Source organism: Rhinolophus hipposideros, assembly GCF_964194185.1.
Source record: "Rhinolophus hipposideros genome assembly, chromosome: 8".
NCBI classification, from domain to species: domain Eukaryota; kingdom Metazoa; phylum Chordata; class Mammalia; order Chiroptera; family Rhinolophidae; genus Rhinolophus; species Rhinolophus hipposideros.
In genome coordinates this window covers 85,652,534-85,671,927 of record NC_138054.1, presented here as the reverse complement: position 1 = coordinate 85,671,927, position 19,394 = coordinate 85,652,534, and the positions used below count along the sequence as shown (strand labels likewise).

The 19,394-nt window shown below is 50.8% G+C and overlaps 1 protein-coding gene across 4 annotated transcripts in view; it reads left to right on the top strand.

Moving 5' to 3' along the window:
* The window catches only part of KAZN (kazrin, periplakin interacting protein), a 1,004,356-nt gene extending 995,579 nt beyond the window's left edge, over window positions 1-8,777 (top strand). For 3 of the 4 annotated variants that reach the window (XM_081056296.1, XM_081056299.1, XM_081056298.1), the window contains 2 exons: window positions 3,464-3,575; window positions 5,219-8,777. In XM_081056296.1, coding sequence (XP_080912422.1) covers window positions 3,464-3,575; window positions 5,219-5,383 — 277 coding nt within the window. In that variant the 3' untranslated portion in view covers window positions 5,384-8,777. The remainder of the gene's footprint in view (window positions 1-3,463; window positions 3,576-5,218) is intronic. The other variant, XM_081056297.1, reaches the window with a different exon arrangement.
* Window positions 8,778-19,394: the final 10,617 nt, after the last annotated feature.

The window sequence follows — 19,394 nt, the reverse complement described above, 5'->3', positions numbered from 1 at the left end:
GACAGGGCAGTCTCCACCTTCATTCATTTAGATTCTATTTGAATATGAGGCCTGCAATCTTCAGAACCACAGCCGTTCCTCGAGGGACCAGCCTTGCCCCCTGAACCATCAGGTCCTGCTTCAGCTTGAGACTGCCGGTTTCCCCTTTTTTGTGGTTCTCTGAGGGGCTCTGCTCATCTAAAAAAGGTTCTGGCTCATCATCCAGACAAGAACTGGCTTAGCAGACATAAAAGCAAAAATGTATGTCCCAGGCAGAACTCCTCGTGGCACAGTATACAGCCAGGCACTCTGGGTTTAAATCCCAGCAGCACCAATTCCTGGCTGTGTGACCTTAGATACATTACTTAACCTCTCTGACCTATACTTCCCTCATCTGCACAATGGGAATTTATCAGTATCTACCAACCAAGGAGCTGATTAAAAGATGAGGTGAAATAATGTGTAAAGCAATCGGCAAAGGAACCCAGGCACCCAGTAACAGAAATATTAGTGATTATTATGACTCCAAACCCACCACCAGTGCCTCCCTTTTGCCCTCCCCAGGAAAATGAATTCAATGTGGGTTCAAATCTTGGCTCCTCTGCTTTTCAGCTATGTTGAACATGGGCAAGTGATTTCACTTCTCCGAACCTCAGTTTCCTTATCCATAATACAGAAATATGACTCAGCCCTACCTCACAGCTTTGTCACAAAAACTCAGTGAGTCAGATTGCATGCTGTGTGCCCGACACACAGATACCCCACCGTCACTGAGAGTTCACTCCCCTGACTTCACACAAAGACTGAAGGATCTTGGTGAAGCAATTTCCTCTTGAGGTGGTTACCCCTTTCTGTCAATTTGTTCCAGCTCTCTCATTAGCTTTTCACTGGAGAAAAGCAATTCTGGTATGGCCTCAAACACACACAGAATAAGAAGTCACACACACAGAATAAGAGGTCTTATCACCTCTCCCATCTCCTTGGCTGGCGGGTTTCCCAAGCCTGGGTCTGAGAGATCCAAGCAATGGGCAAAGAGAATATTCTTGGGCCACATGGCAGGTCACCAGAGCTGGGGAGGGGGAAGGGGCACATTGAGATTTTCAGGCATCCACAGGAGGGTGATGCTTTGTAATATTCTGCCTACCCCACCCCAAACAATCACTGAACTGTGAGCTCAGAGCCCAGGCACTGGGGCAGTTTGGTGCCTGAAGTTGTGGTCCTGGGCAGTGAGGAGTCATGGCTGGGCCTTGGGGGCTGAATTCTGGCTCTTCCACCACCATCTGTCTGATTTTTAGCAGGAACCTTGCCCATGGTTCCCTCAACCTGAAACAGGGATACTCACTGCTCCTTCTCAGGAAACTGAGGCCCAGCAAGATAATGAGCTGACACGAGGGCACAGCTCAGGGATGGCTGAGCAGGGGGGATTCAAACTAGGTCTGTACCCCTCACCACCTCTGTTGGTCACAGTAAGATATAGCAATTATTCATGGTATGCCATCTCCTTCTTGCCCCTTTGTACACATCATGTCATGTAATTCTCACAATGACCTTAGGAGAGAAGTGTTATTAACCCCCCGTACAGAGCACACAGCCCCGGTGACACCTCCACTAAGGGGTTGAGCCAGGCCACTGACGTGGAGCCCAGAGCCCTACACGGTCCCCCCAGGTGGGAAAAACATGGTCTAGAACTTGATCCTAGAGACCCAAGTTCAAGTTCCATTCCTGCCTCTCTGTATCTTGTGTATCCTCGGATGAGGCACGCACCCGGTCTGGACTTCCATCTCTTCTTTGAGGAAAATAAGAGAAGGGCCCTGGGGCTCCCCCAAGTTCATTCGACTGCTAGTGTCCGTGAGTCAGGGGGATTTCGTACACGGCAAACTCCTGGGAGGGTTTCAATTGTCATGGCTTCTGCAATTAGAACTGCTTCCCACGAGACCCAAGGAATTGCATCCTTGGGTGGAAGAGAGAGAGCAGTTGTGAATGAAGACCTTACTTCCTGACCCGCAGAACACGAGCCTTCCTGTCACGTGGAAACCCCTGGTACCCATGGATCTGAGAACTTAGCTTGATTTGCCATCCACTCGGCCAGTCAGGTTCCTGCAGGCCACCTCTCTCCTGCCGTGAATTTTCTCAGCAAAATTTGCCCCAGAAGAAACAGAGCTTCTCTGAGACAGATTAAAAGATGTTAGAAGGTTCATTTCTCCTAATGAGGTCGCCTGCGTGGTGGCCGGGAGCCGACTGCAAAGCCAATTCCTGGCCACCTGTCAGCCAGAACCAATTCCTTCGTCATATGTCATAAATGTTAATATGAATTATTATTATAGCCATTGATTGGATGCCAGCTAAGCTCCCGAGCCCTTTTTAACTAACCCACACAATAACTTTGTGAGGTTGACTCTATTATGATCCCCATTTTGCAGATAGAGAAACCAAGATTTCAAGAAATGGAGTGACTTGCTCAAAGTCACACAGCCAGTGAATAGTAGAGCCAGGATTTCAATCCCACTAAAACCCCTAGAAAGACTTAAGTACCTTGGGTTTGATGACATTGACGGAGGGGATGCAGAAGGCTCTCTGCCAGAGCTGGGGCCAAGCCTGCAGGCAAAGAAACCAAGGGAGACAGTGGTTTACCCAAAATCTAAAAGAGAAAGAGGATGGGGAGGGGGGAGGACGAAGTTCAGAACTCCTGGATCGGTACGTACCAGGATTTTTGCCCCAATTCTCTACTCCATACGTACGCTATGGCACTGATATTCTAACATGGGCATTGGCAAAGTTTTTCTATAAAAAGCCAGATAATAAACATGTTAGCATTTGGGAGCCATATGGTCTGTGTCAAAAGTATACTACTCTATCATTATAGCAAGAGAGCAGCCTTAAACAATGCACAAACAAATGGGCGTGGCTGGGTTCAATAAAACTTTATTTACAAAACCAGTCAGTTGGCTGGATTTTGCCCACAGGCTATAGTTAACCAAATCCTATTCTAACCGAGGCTTTCGTTGCTTTTACACAAAGAAGGGGGTCATGGGGGTAACTTCAGGCAGTAAGCCAGTGGGGAACACAGATTTCAAATGGGGGGGGGGTTTCCTGATGCTTCTCAAAGTCATACCTAATTCTCTAAAATTGGAGGATGCAGCCATCATCTTCCCTTTCCTGGAAAGGTTTGCAGTACACTAGAGGAGTCAGAGCGAGACTTAGATGTCTCGGAGACCTGGCTCAGATCGTGGCTCTGCCACTTCCAGCTGTGTCATCCTGGGCAAATCGCTTTTCCTCATCGGTGGTTCAGGGACGGCAGCCTCAGCCTCTAGGCATGTTGTGAGGACCGTATTTATGCAGTGCTTAGCATATAGTGGCACAGAGGAGGTCCTCAGTAAATGACAGCGCTTACGGTCATTGCCACCAGTGCGAGTGAGTGTGCATGTCTCTGGGTGGCGGTATTGACTGGGCCCTCCCTGCTCACTTGAAATGGGTCTCTCTCCAGCTCCACAGGCATCCGGGAGGCGGAGCGTTTTGGAACACCTCCTGGGAGGGCCTCCAGCATCACCCGGGCGGGGAAGGAGGACGGCGGTGGTATCAAGTACAAGACTGGCCGGGTAAGCCGCTCGAGGCATTCACCTGGGAGTCCTGCAGCCCGGGAAAGGTCTTTTTGTCATCTAGGTCCACTTTGCCCTTGCCCATCCCCTTTGTTGGCCTGTGGAGGGGGACCAGTAGGCTGGGTCACAGGTACAGCTGGGAGGGAGGCCCTGGAAGCCGCCTGCCTGATGCTGAAGCCTCCAACCCCCCACCACAAGGCTTAGAGTAGTAGCTCAAAGGGCAGGTGTCACCTGCCTGCATCAGAGTCACCTGGGTGGTTGCTTAACATGCAGATTCTGGGACCCACCTGTGCCTCCTGGAGCAAGGAGCGTCTGGGGTGAGGGGGAACCCTCATGCAGCCAAGCTGCCCAGAGGGTTACAATGCACCCCAAATTCTAAGAACCACTGACCTAGATTTTGAACTCCAGTGACATGACCAATAGCTGCAGACGAGCCTCTGGTGTAAGAGAATGCATTCAGTTTGGGGCTGATCACCCAGCTTAGGCTGATACCGATTCCTAAATAGAAGTGTGTGGACACAGGTGACAGAAGTGATAACCCAAAAATTCTTCCACTCCTTCGGCAAACAATTTGGGGGTACACACAGTGCTCCAGGTAGCATCCTAAGCATGGGGGTGTAAGCATGAATAAATTACCACCCTTGGTGCTCTCCCATCTAGAACTTCATTCTCACTAAGGATGATATCCCCAGAGGGGGGGAAAGTTGGTCCAGGGCGGGGGCAAAAAACCTTACTCTTTTTATGTGTAAAGCACAGATATACATACGGTGTAGAAACAGAAGCACAGTGTACCGTAAGTATGACAATTTCATGGTAGGAGTGTGGTTAGGGGAAAATGTCTAAAAGGCTCATTTTGGGGGTGGAGGAATAATGGGGAGAAAGGTTGAGAAACACAGGTCTGGGAAAAAAGGCAGTCAAGTAAATAAATAATTACAAAGCACTATCGTGACTACTGTAATAGAGACATGTTCAAAATAAGGGATAAATATTGAGGGCCTCCTGTGTATGACATGAGCTAGGTCTGTCTGCAACTCGCTGTGGGCTTTACAGGTGGGATTTCTACTCTTTACAACAACTCTGGGAGGTAGGAATTACTATTTCCATTTTGTAGCTGGGAAAACTGAGGCTCAGAGAGGGCAGGTGATTTGTCCAAAGTCACACAGCTGGGAAGTAGCAGAGCAGGGATTTGAACCAGAGTCTCCGAAACCCATACTGTTTCGGCCACACCAGGCGGTGCTAGAATATTTCTCCTTGACTTGGGAATGCAGTGAGACCTCATACTCATGCGCAGACCATCTCACCTTTCCTCCGTTATACCTGTTCTCAAGTCTCCGCCCATTGATGGGAGATGTATGGATAATCAGAAATACTATATTTGTCCACACCCTTAGTAACCAACTGGTTCCTTCCAGTTGGGAACACAAAGTTCTCTCCTAACATTCACTCACAAAAATCCTCTGAGCTCGCAAAAGTCTCCCTGAGCAGTGGGGTATTATTGCTAACAGGGAAAGCACAGAGAGGTTAGATAAGTTCCTTACGGTCATACAGCAATTAGAATTGGAGACCCACTATTTCCCAGACCGGAAAACATTCAATTCCTTTCTCTCTTCTTCCTGTCCTTTGTCTCATTCCTCTCTTTTTAGCTGCCTCTGGGGAAAATAGGAAGGGGCTTTAGCAGCAAAGACCCCGATTTCCATGATGACTACGGCTCTCTTCAAAACGAAGATTGTGGAGACGATGACCCCCAGGGCAGGCCAGAGCAGTGCCGTCTGGAAGGCTACAATGGCCTGGAGGTCACCAATGTGTAAGGAACCAATGCTCTGCCAGACCCACATGGAGACACACATGGAAGAAGAGTGGCCAAATGCCATCACCACTGTACATAGTGACCTCAGGCTGAGGATGTTCCTTTACCGCTGGAAAAAAATCCCAGCAGACTGCTGCAATTTCAGATGGGAGCACAAGGAACAAGGGGGTGCCAGCCGTGGACTTTCTACCCAACGGAGGGAGCCTGGTCCAGAGGACTTGTCACAGCCCCTCTGTAATCCAGGCTCCACCTCAGAGTGACTGTCAGTCATTGAGCAGTCCAAGTGGTCCCGGAGACTTGAATTGAGCTGCCAAGGAGGAGAGAGGTCCATGAGTCCCCAAAACACCCTCCCAGGGGAGCAGGTGGGACTCCAACCAGACACGCAGAGCCCAGTAGAGACAGTGCTCAGAGCAGGCAAAGCCTGAAGCTGACCGGTCGACTCGTGGACCCTTTGTGCCAACAGGGTGGCAAGAACTGCTTCCTCTTGCTGAAATGTCAGACGGAAGGAGATCTCGGCTCTAGAATCCCTGTCACCATGGCTGAGAACTTGGGTTCTCTGTTGGGGGTCCCTGAATCTCTCTTGAGAGAATGAAAAATGGGGAAGTCATTCCTCCACCCTAAAAGCCATGTGTCACGCCATGTGTCTCCTTCCTCCCAGGAGAGCTACATGGGGTAGGGGCAGGTGATTGATCCATGCCAGGTGGGGTTAGCAGTGACATTCCCAGGAAACGCAGAGGTTCTGTCATCAGGATAAAGGATAGCGTGATGACAGGAACAGAGATGACTGAGTTAGGTCTGTGACAACTGTACCAACGGTGGCAGTGGACTTGGGATTAGGGGCAGGAAAGCGCTTGTCACGGTTAACCCAACAAACATTTTCTGTGAGGTCTCTGAAACATAGGCGTGCTCAGCAATGTCCTAACTGCGAAGAATCTCATCGAGCAAAGTGGTTAAGATGGTGGCGAGAACCCCCAGCCCTTTTCTTGCCCCTGCCACTGTTTTGCTGTGTGGCTTCTTCCCAGTGACCTCACCTCTCTGTGCCTCAATGTCTTCATCTACAATACTTCTGGTTCCCTCCCAGGGACACTGTGAGGATTAACACTTGCTAATGTCTGTAACACACTTTGTAACCTCTCAGGAGACAGGTGGGAAGTTATGGGGTGGGGGGTGGGGTGGGGGCTAATTTCTCACTGACGACATAGCACTGATATTGTTCTCTCCAACTCTGTTATGCTTGGAGCAAAAGGAGGACAAAGAATGTTTAACGTTGAGATTCTGTAGAGCCTTCAACAGGGCTTGACCAAAAATAGAGAGAGATCCCACGTGCACAGCCCTTAAAAACCAGTTCGATTCCAGTGTTCTGGCTTGGGTTCATTGACCTCCATGCTGAGTAGTCATTCGGGAAGGACAGAATGCACTGGGGTTGCATTTACCCTTCGGCTGCCAAAGCCAATAGTTTGTTGGAACCACCGTACTCAACTTCCATCGAAGCCATTTGTACCGAGAGTCAAGGAGAGGTGTGAATTTCTGAGACTCGCAGCAGGTATCAGCCTCAAAGCACATGTATGTCAACTGAACACATTGCTTCCCCTCACGAGGAGCTTGAGAATTCCCCCCCAATGCCGAGACCATGGTGTTCTAACTTCTACATAAGCACAGCCTTTCTTACCCCAAGGAACCAAATGCCTAGTGGGTGGACGGCCCCGTTTTGTCTGAATGTTTGGCCTCCTAGGGACACATCTCTGATTCCAGGGCCTGAGGGGTGAGGCTGCGGTATCCGCCTTGGCTTGGCTGAGGTTCCAAACCCCAGTATCTCTATGACATTCAGCCACCAGGGGCCTGAAGCTGCAGCGCCTGCAGCCCAGAGAGGGAGGAAAGCCCCCTGCTAGCCTGATGCCATGGGCCATTCCTGAGCCAGCATCCAGGCTGGGTGCTGGGACCCCAGGATGTGCCTCTCAGGAAGCAGTTACTCCCGCAGGGTGAGCAAGAGTGTCGGGGTACCTGCATGCGGATCTAATTATTTGAAACCAGCATTCACCTGAGTTGTCAGGAATGAAGCTCGCATTGTTCCCCGACTCAATCCCGTTGGGGACAAGATGGGCAAGCAGACAGTTGGGGCGTCACTGACAGGGGTGGCATCGCCCGAAACTTTGCAGCATCAGGCTGGGAGGCTGAGGGCAAGGTGGGCAACCTCGAATACACGTATTGGCCTGAACGATGCCTAACCTCACATTCTCTCCTCCCTAATGCTTGTGTCCCTGGCAGGTAGGTGAGCATTTGGAGCTGGTTTTTCAACATGAGGACAGATTGGTTAATAAATTAACAACCTCCACATGGAGTCAGTCCAGGTGGGCTTTGCCTGCTGGAAAAATCCTAAATGTCAGCACTGCTTCAAGGGTGGACAAGAGCAGGGGGTGCAGAAAGACGTGGCAGAGAGAGTCTGGTAGCTGATTGACCAAGCTGGCAGAGTGGCCATCTCCAAAACACTGACCTGCCACGTCCTGTCCAAACAGCCTGAGTCATGGTCTTGGTCCTTAAAGGGTGGCATGGCACCTGGACCTGGGCACAATACAATGTGCTTCTCTGAAAGGTGGTGTTGGCCATGCCTAAGGGTCCTGGCTCCTTGAAAAGGGATGGTTGATGCCAGAGGTTGGGGAGAACCATGGCAAGCAGAGGCATCCCATGGTCCTCCCAAAAGCTGGGGTCCAGAGCTATCAGAAGCCTCTTGGTTGGCAGACTCGCTTTGTGACCCAGACGCCTTTGAAAGACCGCTTTGTTTTTGGCTGAGCAGAGGTTTTCTCCCAGAAACCTGTCTGTTAGCATTGTAGTCACGGGACCCCAGGCTCCAGAAAGCAGGAAGAAGCCACAGGAGAACGTGACCAAATGAAGTCGGGGACACAGCTCAGCCAGCACGGAGGGGTCTCAGAACAGTGACCCCAAATCTTGCGGTCACTGAACAGCGCTGGGTCTGGCAGCATGGGATAATTTGGGCAAGATGTGATGGCAGTGCTCCCTGCAGGGGCTCCCAAACCCTCTACTGCTCCAAGTCCAGCTCTCCCCAGCCCATCGAAACCCGCAAGTTCTGGACACCATCACTTCTGCGCTGCTCTTTGAGGCCCCAACAACCTCCTGGCAGTTGAGTGGTGAGAAAAAAAACACTCCGTGGGAGGTAACTTCTGAATCTAACATTATTGCCGATGGTTGGCTGGTGAGAGGAATTTCCTGAGCCCTCCCACATCGGGGGTGGGGTTTGTGGCTGCAAAGGAAATGAGCTGTCCATGAGCGAAGCCGTCCCTGGCCTCTAGTCTCTGGTCATGGCCCTGAATGTCTTCCCAAGAGTGAATTTTAACACTGTAACAATAAATTCTACTGCGCAGCGCTTTATTGCTGAGGAGGCCTTTTTCTATGCGTGTTCTCATTTAATTTTCCCAACCGCCTCTTTGAGAAGGGAGATTATTAATCCATTTCATACATGGAGAAACTGAGTTGGAAAGGCTAAGCGGCTTGCCCAGCTCTATAACACTAAAAATCACCGGCAGAGACCCAAACGCGGTCATCTGCCTCCCCTGGGTGTGCCCCTCCCCACTGCACACTCCCCCCCCACCGCCCTTCCCCTGCAATGTTGGTGATCCCACCCTCACCCCCACCTTCCAGCCTAGGACTTACCTTACCGGTCGCATCCTGCAAAATGGAGTTCAGCTGTGCTCTATCCTGCTGGGGAATCTTTTCCAAATGGGGGGAAAAAAAAGATTCTAGGACAGGGTAGCTGGGATATATCTGTATTAGCCAGTGACAAGTGACAGAAACCCAACTCAAACTCTGGTTTAAAAATAGAAAGGCTTTATTGGCTTATGTAAAGAACAGTCCAGGACTAAGACTGGTTTTGGACAAGGCTGGCTTCAGAGTGTCAAATGATATTTTCAGGATCTTCGTTTTTCTTTATCTCTTGGCTTTGCTTTCCTCTATATCAGCTTCATTCCCAGACAGGTTGTCCCCAGCTGTTGGCAGAATGACCACCAGGCACACAATCTCCCAGTTTAGCAACCCCTGCCTGGGACAGGGCCTCTCCCTGTAGCAAGAGCAGAGTCTCCGGGTGACACCTCATCGGCTCGTTTAGGGTCACTGCCCCACCAGGGGTGGAGTCAGCAATGGGCCGCAGACTGAGGGGCCCACGCTTGCACTGGCGAGAGAACAGAGTGCCCTGTGGCTCTTAGAGGACAGTGTGGGATCCTTTAATGTGACCCTAGGGGTTTCCCCTTTCCTCATAGATGCTTCCTCTCCCTAGCAAGTAGGGCAGGGTAGCTGGACCGCAAGGAGAGAAAGTGAAGTCCACACACCCAGCAGCTTATGGAAGTGCCAGATGACCAAACAGTTGAGAATTCAGGGACATCTGACCCAGAGGTCAGGTCTAATAACAGCTAATATAGACGGGACACGGCCCTGTGAGGAGGGAGGACGGGGCTGTCCTGTGCGTTGTAGGACGTTCAGCGGCATCCCTGACCTCTACTCACTAGATGCCATTGTAACTCCCACCCAGTCATGACAACCCCAAATCTCTCCAGACAGTGCCAAATGTCCCCTGGGGAGGTAAAGTCATGCCCCATTGAGAATCACAGCTGTACGTGTTTTGGCCCACGTCACCCCCCAGCAACTCCTTCAGGGAGGCATTGTTTTTCTCATCTGACAGATGGGGAAACTGAGGCACAGAGAGGTTACACAGATTCCCAGGATCCTGAGCTAGTGAGTGGGACCTGGGATCTTAGCATCTCTGCAGAGGCTGGGCTCCCACTCCCTGGCCTGAAGCTGGCCACCATACCCAGCTCTTTACAATCAAGAATTCCTGAAGCCAGATGTTCCCTGGTAGAAAGACTTCCTCCTTCCTCATAGGTGAGTGTGGCGTTAGTGGAAGTTGGATCCACCTCCTCCACCTGGCAGAAAATTGCTCTATAAATTATACATTTCAGAAGGAAAGACAGCACTTTGAGCTCCTCCCTTAAAACAAGGTAATAATTTAGGGACAAGAATGGTCTGGTTGAGTGAGTACTTGTACTCTCTGATCCCACATCACACCTCCATCACCCCCACTTTATTTAAAAAAAAAAAAAAAAGAAAGGAAAAAGAAAACAAGCAGGAAGTTTGTACACTTGTCAAAGACCTCACAGCAAATTAGTGACAGAGCCTGAGGGCAGCTGATGAACCAGCAGCCTTTACCACACTCGGAGTCAGAGAGACATGGCAGGACTGATGGTCTCCTGGCTCTGCTGCAGACACAGGCTCTGTGGCCTGGGGCCAACTCCTTTCCCTGGCTGGGCCTCAGGATCTCTGTAGAGCTTCTCCTCCCGGCTTCTGCCAGGCTTGGGGGACTGTTGCACCCCCACTTCCTGTAATTCCTGGAGGTGGGGTCTGCTGATCAAACTGCGCCTACTGCCTCCACACCCACCTTCACCTTCAGGGAGGTCACATGATCCTTCCTGGATCAGCCCCAGCCCTACAGCCTCCTGGCCCGGAATGACCCCCGGAGTAGGGGTCAGAATGGTGACAGGTAGGTGAGCGCTCGCTTTCCTTTTGCATCTTGAGCTATAAGATGTGCCCAGAGGTGCAGGCTGCCGCCTCTTCCACAAGGAGAAACCTGAGAGAATGGGGCCAATCCAGAACCAGAAAACAAGATGGGGGAAGGAATCAGGGAGGCTTGGCATGTCCCCTGGATCCAACTGTCTAGTTTGCTGGGGCTGTCATAACATAGTGCAGGATGGCTTAAACAACAGAAATATAATTTTTCATCATTCTGGAGGGTAAAAGTCCTAGATCAAGGGGTCCCCAGGGTTTGTTTCTTTGGAGGCCTCTGTCCTTGGCAGGTAGATGGCCGTCTTCTCCCTGTGTCCCCCTCTGTGTGTGGTCCTCCCTCTGTGTGTGTCTGTGTCCTAATCTCTTCTTCTTATAAGGACAGGCATACTGCAGCAGGGTCCACCTCGATGACCTCATGTTAACTTAATCACCTCTTTCAAGACCCTACCCCCAAATACAGTCACATTCTGAGGTCCTAGGGGATAAGGCTTCAATATATGAATTGTGAGGGACACAATTCAGCCCACAACACTCTCACACACTCCCCCCCACCACTTGATAAAGTCAACTTGAATTGGGTTTCAGTTGCTTGACCCTAAAAATGTCCCAATTCAGCTACCCACCATGCACTGGGCTTGCACCCAAGGTGACTGCTGTCCCTTCTCCTAATTCCCACATACCACGTACCTGGGCACATACATGCACACACATGCACATGCACACACACACACACACACACACACACATACACACAACCTCCTCCTGCATCTCAAGCCCTGTACCTGCCCTACACAGAACAACATGGAAGGATGAAATAATCCTAAATTCTTTTTTTTAAAACTGACCCAATCTTTCTAGCTCGAGATGCCCCTCCCTTGAGCTTGTGGCGTTACAAAGTCAGAGGCCAAACTGCATTTGTGGGGAAGGGGCCGCCCTGCGTCTCCTCACCACCACACCACCACTTGGACACCCTGAGGACTGTCACCCCTCATTCTGGTGTTTCAATGCCACTGGGTCCAGGCCCAGTTCTTTCTGGAACCACTCAGCTGAGCATGGAGCCAACATCACCCTGATGACACTGACCCCAAGGACACCTGGAGCGGGGACCTGCCAGGAGCCCCACAGAGGCAGATGGCATGCAGCACCATCTGAGGGACAGCTGTGGACCAAACAGAGTCTGCGGCTTCACATAATGGACAAAAAAAGACACTTATTACATGAAATCAGGTGCTGTGAGGAAAGTAAACCAGGCAATGGGAACAGACCTCAGGAGATACGTGTTAGGTGGGCAAGGGATCAAAGGGCAAGTCCGTTTGTGTCTTCCCTCTCTGGAATGACCCATGGCTGTGGCTTCCTGCCCATTTGACCCAGTGAACTCCAGGGTCAAGGTCATCAGCAGCCTCGGACTGACTCTCTCAAGATGGCAGGCCCTTTCACAGACTCACCCTGTCGGTTACATGAGAGTGTGGGGGTCGTGGGGTACAGTTTACATTAGTGGGGAAGCTACCTGCAATGTCACTAAGATCAATCTCCAAACCCAAGTAGAAAGCTCCTCTGAGGCTGGGTTCCCCAAGGCCGCCCTGACTATTTCTGCCATACCCACAAAACTGCTCTGTAATTACTGACTTCACGTCTTAGTCTGTTTCGGCTGGTCTACCAAGGTACCCTAGACTGGGTAGAGGAGAAAGCTTATAAAAAATAGAAATGTATTTCTCGCAGTCCTGGAGGCTGGAAGTGTGGGACCAAAGTGTCAGCACAGCTTCTGACGAGGCCCCTCTTCTGAGTTACAGATGGCCATCTTTCACTGAGTCCTCACATGGTGGAAGTGGCGAGGGACCTCTCTGGGGTCTCTTCTTATAAGGGCACTAATCCCATTCATGAAGGCTCCACCCTCATGACCCAATCCTCTCCCAAAGCCCCACCTCCTAATACCCTCACATTGGGGGTTAGGTTTCAACATATGAACTTGGGGGAGAGGGGACACAAACTAGTCCATAACGTTTTATATGTATGGTTTTTTAAGTTTGGCTCAGGCCTGACAGTGCTACCTACTTCTGTGAAACCATAGGCCTGAGACACTGGCTTTATTTTTTCCACTATATAAACATACATACACGCATGTACCTGTATGTATAAAGTACATGTACATATATGTAACGGGTGTATACACAAATACATAAATAGCTATTGCAGTGAGTGCTTGTCTGTGTGTCCCCCACAATTAGGCCACACTCCCTAAGGGGTGTAAGTGCCATGCTGCTCGCTGGCACAGTTCTCGTTCAGCCATCTGCCCAAAGGCTTCCATGACAGCAAGCTCACTACCCCGTGTGTCAGTCTGCACCCTTCCCAGCTCCAGTGGTTCCAAGCTGTTTGCTCCCACAGATTGCTCTGGGTCCTCACTCCCTCTTGCACAGCAGCACCTGACCTGGTATTTTTAAGCAGCACCTCTCTTCCCGTAGTTATAGACCTTGGCTCTTCCCCATGATCTCTTGTCCCCTTCCATCTCCTCCTCCTCTGGACATTCCCCTTATAAATGTCACTGAAATCAGGCACAGTGCTCCCAGCAGATCTGAGCAAAGCGACTGTGAATACAGGACCCTCTGCCTGAGGGCCAGGCCCTGTGCTAAGTGTTTCACACATGATCTCGCTAAGTCCTCAAAACAACCCCAACAGACAGGTACTCTCATCTCCACTGTATAGGAGCAGGAAGTTGAGACATTGGTCCAAGGTCCCCCAATTGGCAGTAATAAAAGTAGGGCTCACACCGAGACGTAACTATTATGCCCTCCCCTCACCATCCGCTTTCTAAAACATCCACCTCCCACAGTTGGCTCTTTTATCTTGTGAGCAGCTGCGTCAGTGGTGTTCAAGTCAAGGTGCCCATGAGAGTTACTGGAGAGGTGTCTGTGGTGTTTTGGTTTGGTTTTTGAGAATTCGGATTCTCAGATCTCATCACAAACTTAGTAATTGAGAGTTTGGAGGTAAGGACTAGGGAATCTACACTCTAAAGCTAAACTGCAGAGTTTTCAGGCCTCAGAGTTTCTGGTGCAGTCGGTGTGGAGTGAGGCTTGAGCATACGTATTTTTTAAAACCTCCTTGGGTGGTTCTGTGGCACAGCCAGGGCTTGAGACCACAGCCCTTGGATAACCAACTCCAGTGGACACCCTTCCTGGGCCGTTACAGCTTGCAGTTCTACCATTGACCAGTAGATGGCGAGATGCTATGTCCCTCGTAGCCCCAGCCCCGACTGCCCAGCAATCAGGCCCCATAGGTCCTGCTTAACAGGCCCTTTAAGATCCCTGCCCACGCCCTGCAGCCCAAAAGGGTGGCTCTTGATAGAAAAATGCTCTTTGTAGTCTCCTTTCCCCCACAGAAGGCAAGAAACACATCTTCAGGGGAACAGGCCAAATTTGGAAGCTGGCCTCAGGACAAATGGGAATACCTGTTGACTCACAGACATTCCCTCCAGGCCAGGACGCCTTGACCTGAGCCGGGCACAGTGCTGGAGAGTGACAGCCTGACCAGCAGGAAGTGAGCTGGGGAATGAAGCTGATACCGATCGTAAGGCCTTCCTCTGGTGATGCAACTCCAACATGAGGTTCCAGCAGTCTCCCTTCCTCTGAGAGATTCCAAGCAGGTGGCCTCTACGAGCAGCACACCTGTGGAGAGGCTTCTGGAGAGCAGCCGGCTCCCTTTAAGGGCCATTGTTCTCAGGGAGGGAGGGCTATAAAAACAGCCCCAGAGGACCTTGTGGGCAGCCTGAAGAATAGCCATAAACCTCACCTGGCCTAGCCACTTGCCTCATCCTCATGTTCCTACAGAATAAATCAGTCTTCTTCCTGGGCCCTGGGCATCTAAGGAGGACCTCTGTCTCTGGGTGCCAGGACACCACAGGGACAATCAGGCAGCCAGGGGTGTGTGTGGGCGGGGGCGGGGGGCAGAGGGGATCCTGGGGCAAGTGAAGACAGATGTGTAAGACTGCTGGGCTGATTAATAGCCCCTCAAAGACACCCCCATCCTAATCCCCAGAACCTGTGACTATGTGACTTTACCTGGCAAAGGGGAAGTAGGGTTTCTAATCAGCTGATCTTAAGTAGGGAGATTATCCCATTTTAGGATTGTCCAGGTGGGCCCAAAGCAATCACAAGGGTTCTTACAAGTGGGAGAAGAGGCAGGAGAGTGGAAGGAGATGTGACTATGGGAGGTCGGAATGATGTGGGGAAAAAAGCCAACCACCATTACTGGCTTTGAAGACAGAGGAAGGGGCCACTGGGCAAGGCATGTGGACACCACTAGAAGCTGGAAGGGCAAGGAAACAAATTCTCCCCCGGAGCCTCCAGAAGGCACTCGGCCCTGCCAACACCTTGGCGGCAGCCCAGTGAGAGCCATGTCAGACTTCCTACCTCCAGAACTGTAAACTAATACATTTGTGCTGTTTAAGCTGCCAAGCGTGTGGTATTTGTTACACAGCCCTTGGAAGCTAATACAAAGGCAAGGCGGCAGGTCAAGGTGAGTCACACTTGGTCCTCAGCTCAGCCCAACGTTGGCAGTGAAACAGCCTCCATTTGACAGGCGAGCCTCAGTGAGGTTGAAAAACGGGCAAGTTTCACATTGTGAGTAAGAGGAAAAGCCCGCATTGAACTTGGTGCTGCCTGACTCCAAACCCATATTCCTCCTAATGCCCATGACCTCAAGGTGGTGCCCCAGTGCTGCAGGCAGCTTCTAAAACAGGTCCAGTGCCCCCACCTCCCGGGGAAGGGGGCCCGGGGGGCAGCCCTGCCAATGCTCCTTCCTCGGGGCCCCCTTCACCTGTCCTCAGCCATAGCCTGTGCTTCTGGCTCCCCTCCGGTGGCACCCTCAGCGCCTCAGCCTCCTCAGCCTGAGACGCGGCCTTGTCAGGGAGCCGCTACAGGCGCCCAACTGGACGCTCCTCAGGAATCTTCCAGAATTGCTCAAGACAGGAAGACTCTCCTAACCAGCGGAAGCAGCAGAGGGCCCTGGGATCCTCCTTGTTTCTTAAACGGGCCAGCTCAGGGACATGGGAGCTGGCTATTGGGGTCTCTCTCGTTCTCGTGGACAGTGGGGTTGTCTGGTCTGACAAGCTGTCGTGCCGGGTGTCAGCTCCCGCTCCCCACATAAGAACTCAGGATATGGTGAGGCCAAAAAGGAACCATAGGTAGGGGAGTCATATCACTATATTCTCGCTGGCGGCTGGGTTGGAGACACAGGAAGCAGGAGCCACACTGTTCGCAAACCTCACTGCACCACTTGCTAACTCAGCCACCATCTTCTTGCTAGCCCCCCTTTTCTGCTAGCGTAGCCACAGCAGTTATATTAGTGGCCAATGGCTCACTGGTTACAGCTGACGGCCAACTAGCCACAGCTGATGGCCATCCAATCACAGTTGACGGCCATCTACTACCTGAGCCAACACCTTTCCACGTGAGGCCGAGAGCCTGGAAACTGCACTCCTGGCTCTGTCCCCACACAAGCTCACATCACAGATGAGGACAGTGAGGCTCAGAGAGGAGATGTGACTTGCCCAAGGTCACACAGCTTTATGGGATCAGAGCCAGGACTGGAGCTAAGATTTGGGTCTCACTCTTCTTAATCCTGTCAGAGAGGGCTCTATTATCACTGCTTAAAGAAGCAATGCCCACAGTGATCACTGCTGGTCACACTGTGCTGCAGGGAACCCCAGAGGGCTCTGAGGAACCCGTCAGGCACACCTAGGAAGTGAGACCCACAACTCATCCCTGAGCAGGAGGGATTTTCACACGGGCCCCCAGTGCTCACTTATATCAGGCTCTGCCCCTCCTGCCAGGCCAGCCACACACCGCAGCACAGCCGGAAGAGAACAGGATACAGCCTTCAAGGTTGTTCCCACCAATTACCTAACCTGTATGACCTTGGCCTAGATGAGAACCCAGTCTCAGTCGCCGCATCTGGAAAAGGGGCACAGGAATAGTTGTACCTTTCTCTCCCTGGGTTGTGGGGGATTTGGATGAGACCCATGTAAAAGGAGAACCATGCCTCGCCAAGTCTTTTAAATACTGGCATGTAATTGTCACAGCTGAGCTCATCATACACCCACGCACCAGACTTCACGAGGGGAAGTGGTTCTGGCTGGGAGGGGCAGGTGGAGGTAGAGAGTGTGGGATTCTATCTGCAATGGAAGGTACCTCATGCTGTGACATTCCCATAGTCATTCATCAAAGGCTTGTCAAGCGCCTTCTCTTGGTGGGACCCCAAGCTTGCTATGAGAGAGAAGGAAACAAATGTGACACGATCCCTCCCCTCAAGGGGCTTACATTCTACTAGAAGAAAGAAGAAGACATGTACGCAGTAATAAATTCCCTGAAGAGTAATGACAGCTCTCATGGGTCACCCAAGGCCCAGAAAAGGGGTGCCTTGGCCCACTGAGGCTCTCCAATGTGCCTCATTTGTGTGCACGGGGTGACAGAACAGCTCCCTCTTGAACCTAAGTTGGAGAAAACTAGGAAAGAGGAGAGGGTGTCGGTGCAGGGCAGAAAGGGCCCTGCAGGGATTAATTTGCCGTGTGATCCTGGGCATAGAAGCCACAACCTTTGCTGGTCTCAGCTTCTCACCCAGACAACGTAGCCCTTCCAGCGGGGAGTCTAGAAAAGACAATGATGTTATGATTAGGACACTCCACCAAGCATACCCTGAACTTGATGGCTCAGCTGGACTGCATTCCCCTGAGAGGCGGTGGGGGACAGCCTCGGGCCTCGCCCTCTGGGGTGAACTCTGCACCTTCACCCCAGAGGTGTCCACTTTGCAAAGGCCCATCCCCAGTGACTCTTCTTGAGAAGTGGTGGCCCCAGTAATTAATGTGTATATCACACAGCACGTGGGGCTGCTGAGCTACTTAGCACAGCCCGGAGTGAACAGAAATGACATGTGTCTGATTGCCACCTTGGGGTGTGTCTGACCAGCTGAGGGTGTACAGTTGGGTCATGGATTGCAGGCTCTATTATGCATGTCAACCATGAGGGATTGTCATTATCAGGACTGCTACCACTCCCTGCCACCTGACAATGTGTTTGTCACACACCACCTTTAGCTGTACTAATATTATTCTGGTTCAAGAAATAAAATGGATTTGAAAGGCAGTAAATGAAGGGAAATAAAGATAAATGTACAACATGCCCAAAACATCCAGATAAAAGGGAGATGTAAATATTTTTTCTAACAGCATAATTCTATTAACTCTGGAATCAGTTCTTATTTTTTCTTATCTATAATCTTAGATAAGTTATATAAGTGAAAAGTTATTTACATTGTTCTGATACTTTCTACAGTTAGAGCAGCTGAACAGATGTTCGTGGGCTAGCTTGGAAAACCACCTTGGTTTTAATAACATTGTTGCTGTAAGAATATATATGTTGATTTCCAGCTACATACCTATTAAGAAACTTTTGGAATGTAACAGGTGGGTTAAGTGAGGACTAGCCAGCTCCCATAAACTTTTCTTAAGTATTACAATCAGGAACATTTCCCATGCAATTGTCACTGATAATGCCACTGGGTAAATAAGGACAGAATAACTTGTTCTCCCCCAGGCAGCCATGCTATTGAAGAGCCCTTTGTCTGTGAACTCCACACCTCAGAGGAGAGACATACTGTCAATACAAAGGTCAAGGTTTAACTTAAAACCTTCCTGGGAAGAAAGACACCATCAATGTCACAGGCAAATGAGACTACCAAGTAATTAACCTGGGGTCCTTCTAAGGGGTCTAGGGCAATTTTAAGATTCCCAGACTCATAAAAGAGACCTAGGATCAAGTCCCCACTGCAGAATGGTGAAACAGTGCCTGACAGGCATGCTCCCAACCCTCAGGCGGCCAGCGGATGCACTCAAGGGGGTCACCTCTGGCAGGGAACAGCCCTATCTTTTGACCCCAGGGTGCCAAGCTGTGATGGAAAGTAGGGCCCTCATTCCGGAGTCCTCAAGTTATAACAAGCGTAGAAAACACCTGGATGGTGGTTAAAAATACAATGCTCCACCCCAGACCTGCTGAGCTAGCCAAGTGGTTCTTAGTCTTGGAGGTGAGCTGTGGTGGAAACACCCGAAGAGTTTTTTAAACCCTAATGTTAGGGAACCACCCCCAGAGATTCCTATTCAATGGGCCTGAGGTGGGGCCCACAGTTATTCTTTAAAAGGTGACCCGAACACACAGCCAAGATTGAACACCACTGATTTTTTTGGCGGTTCTGCCACACTTCCCTGCCAATCTGTCCCTCGAGGTACTGAGCTTGGTGCTTGGGGAATTGACAGTCAACAAGACCGACTCATTCCTGCCCTTCTAATGCCTTACAGTGCAAGGGAAGAAACAATCAATAAGCACACAAATAAGTCATTACAAATTGTGGTCAGTGCTGTGAAGAAAGCAGAGAGCACCTGAGGTGACTTAGTTCCAGTAGGA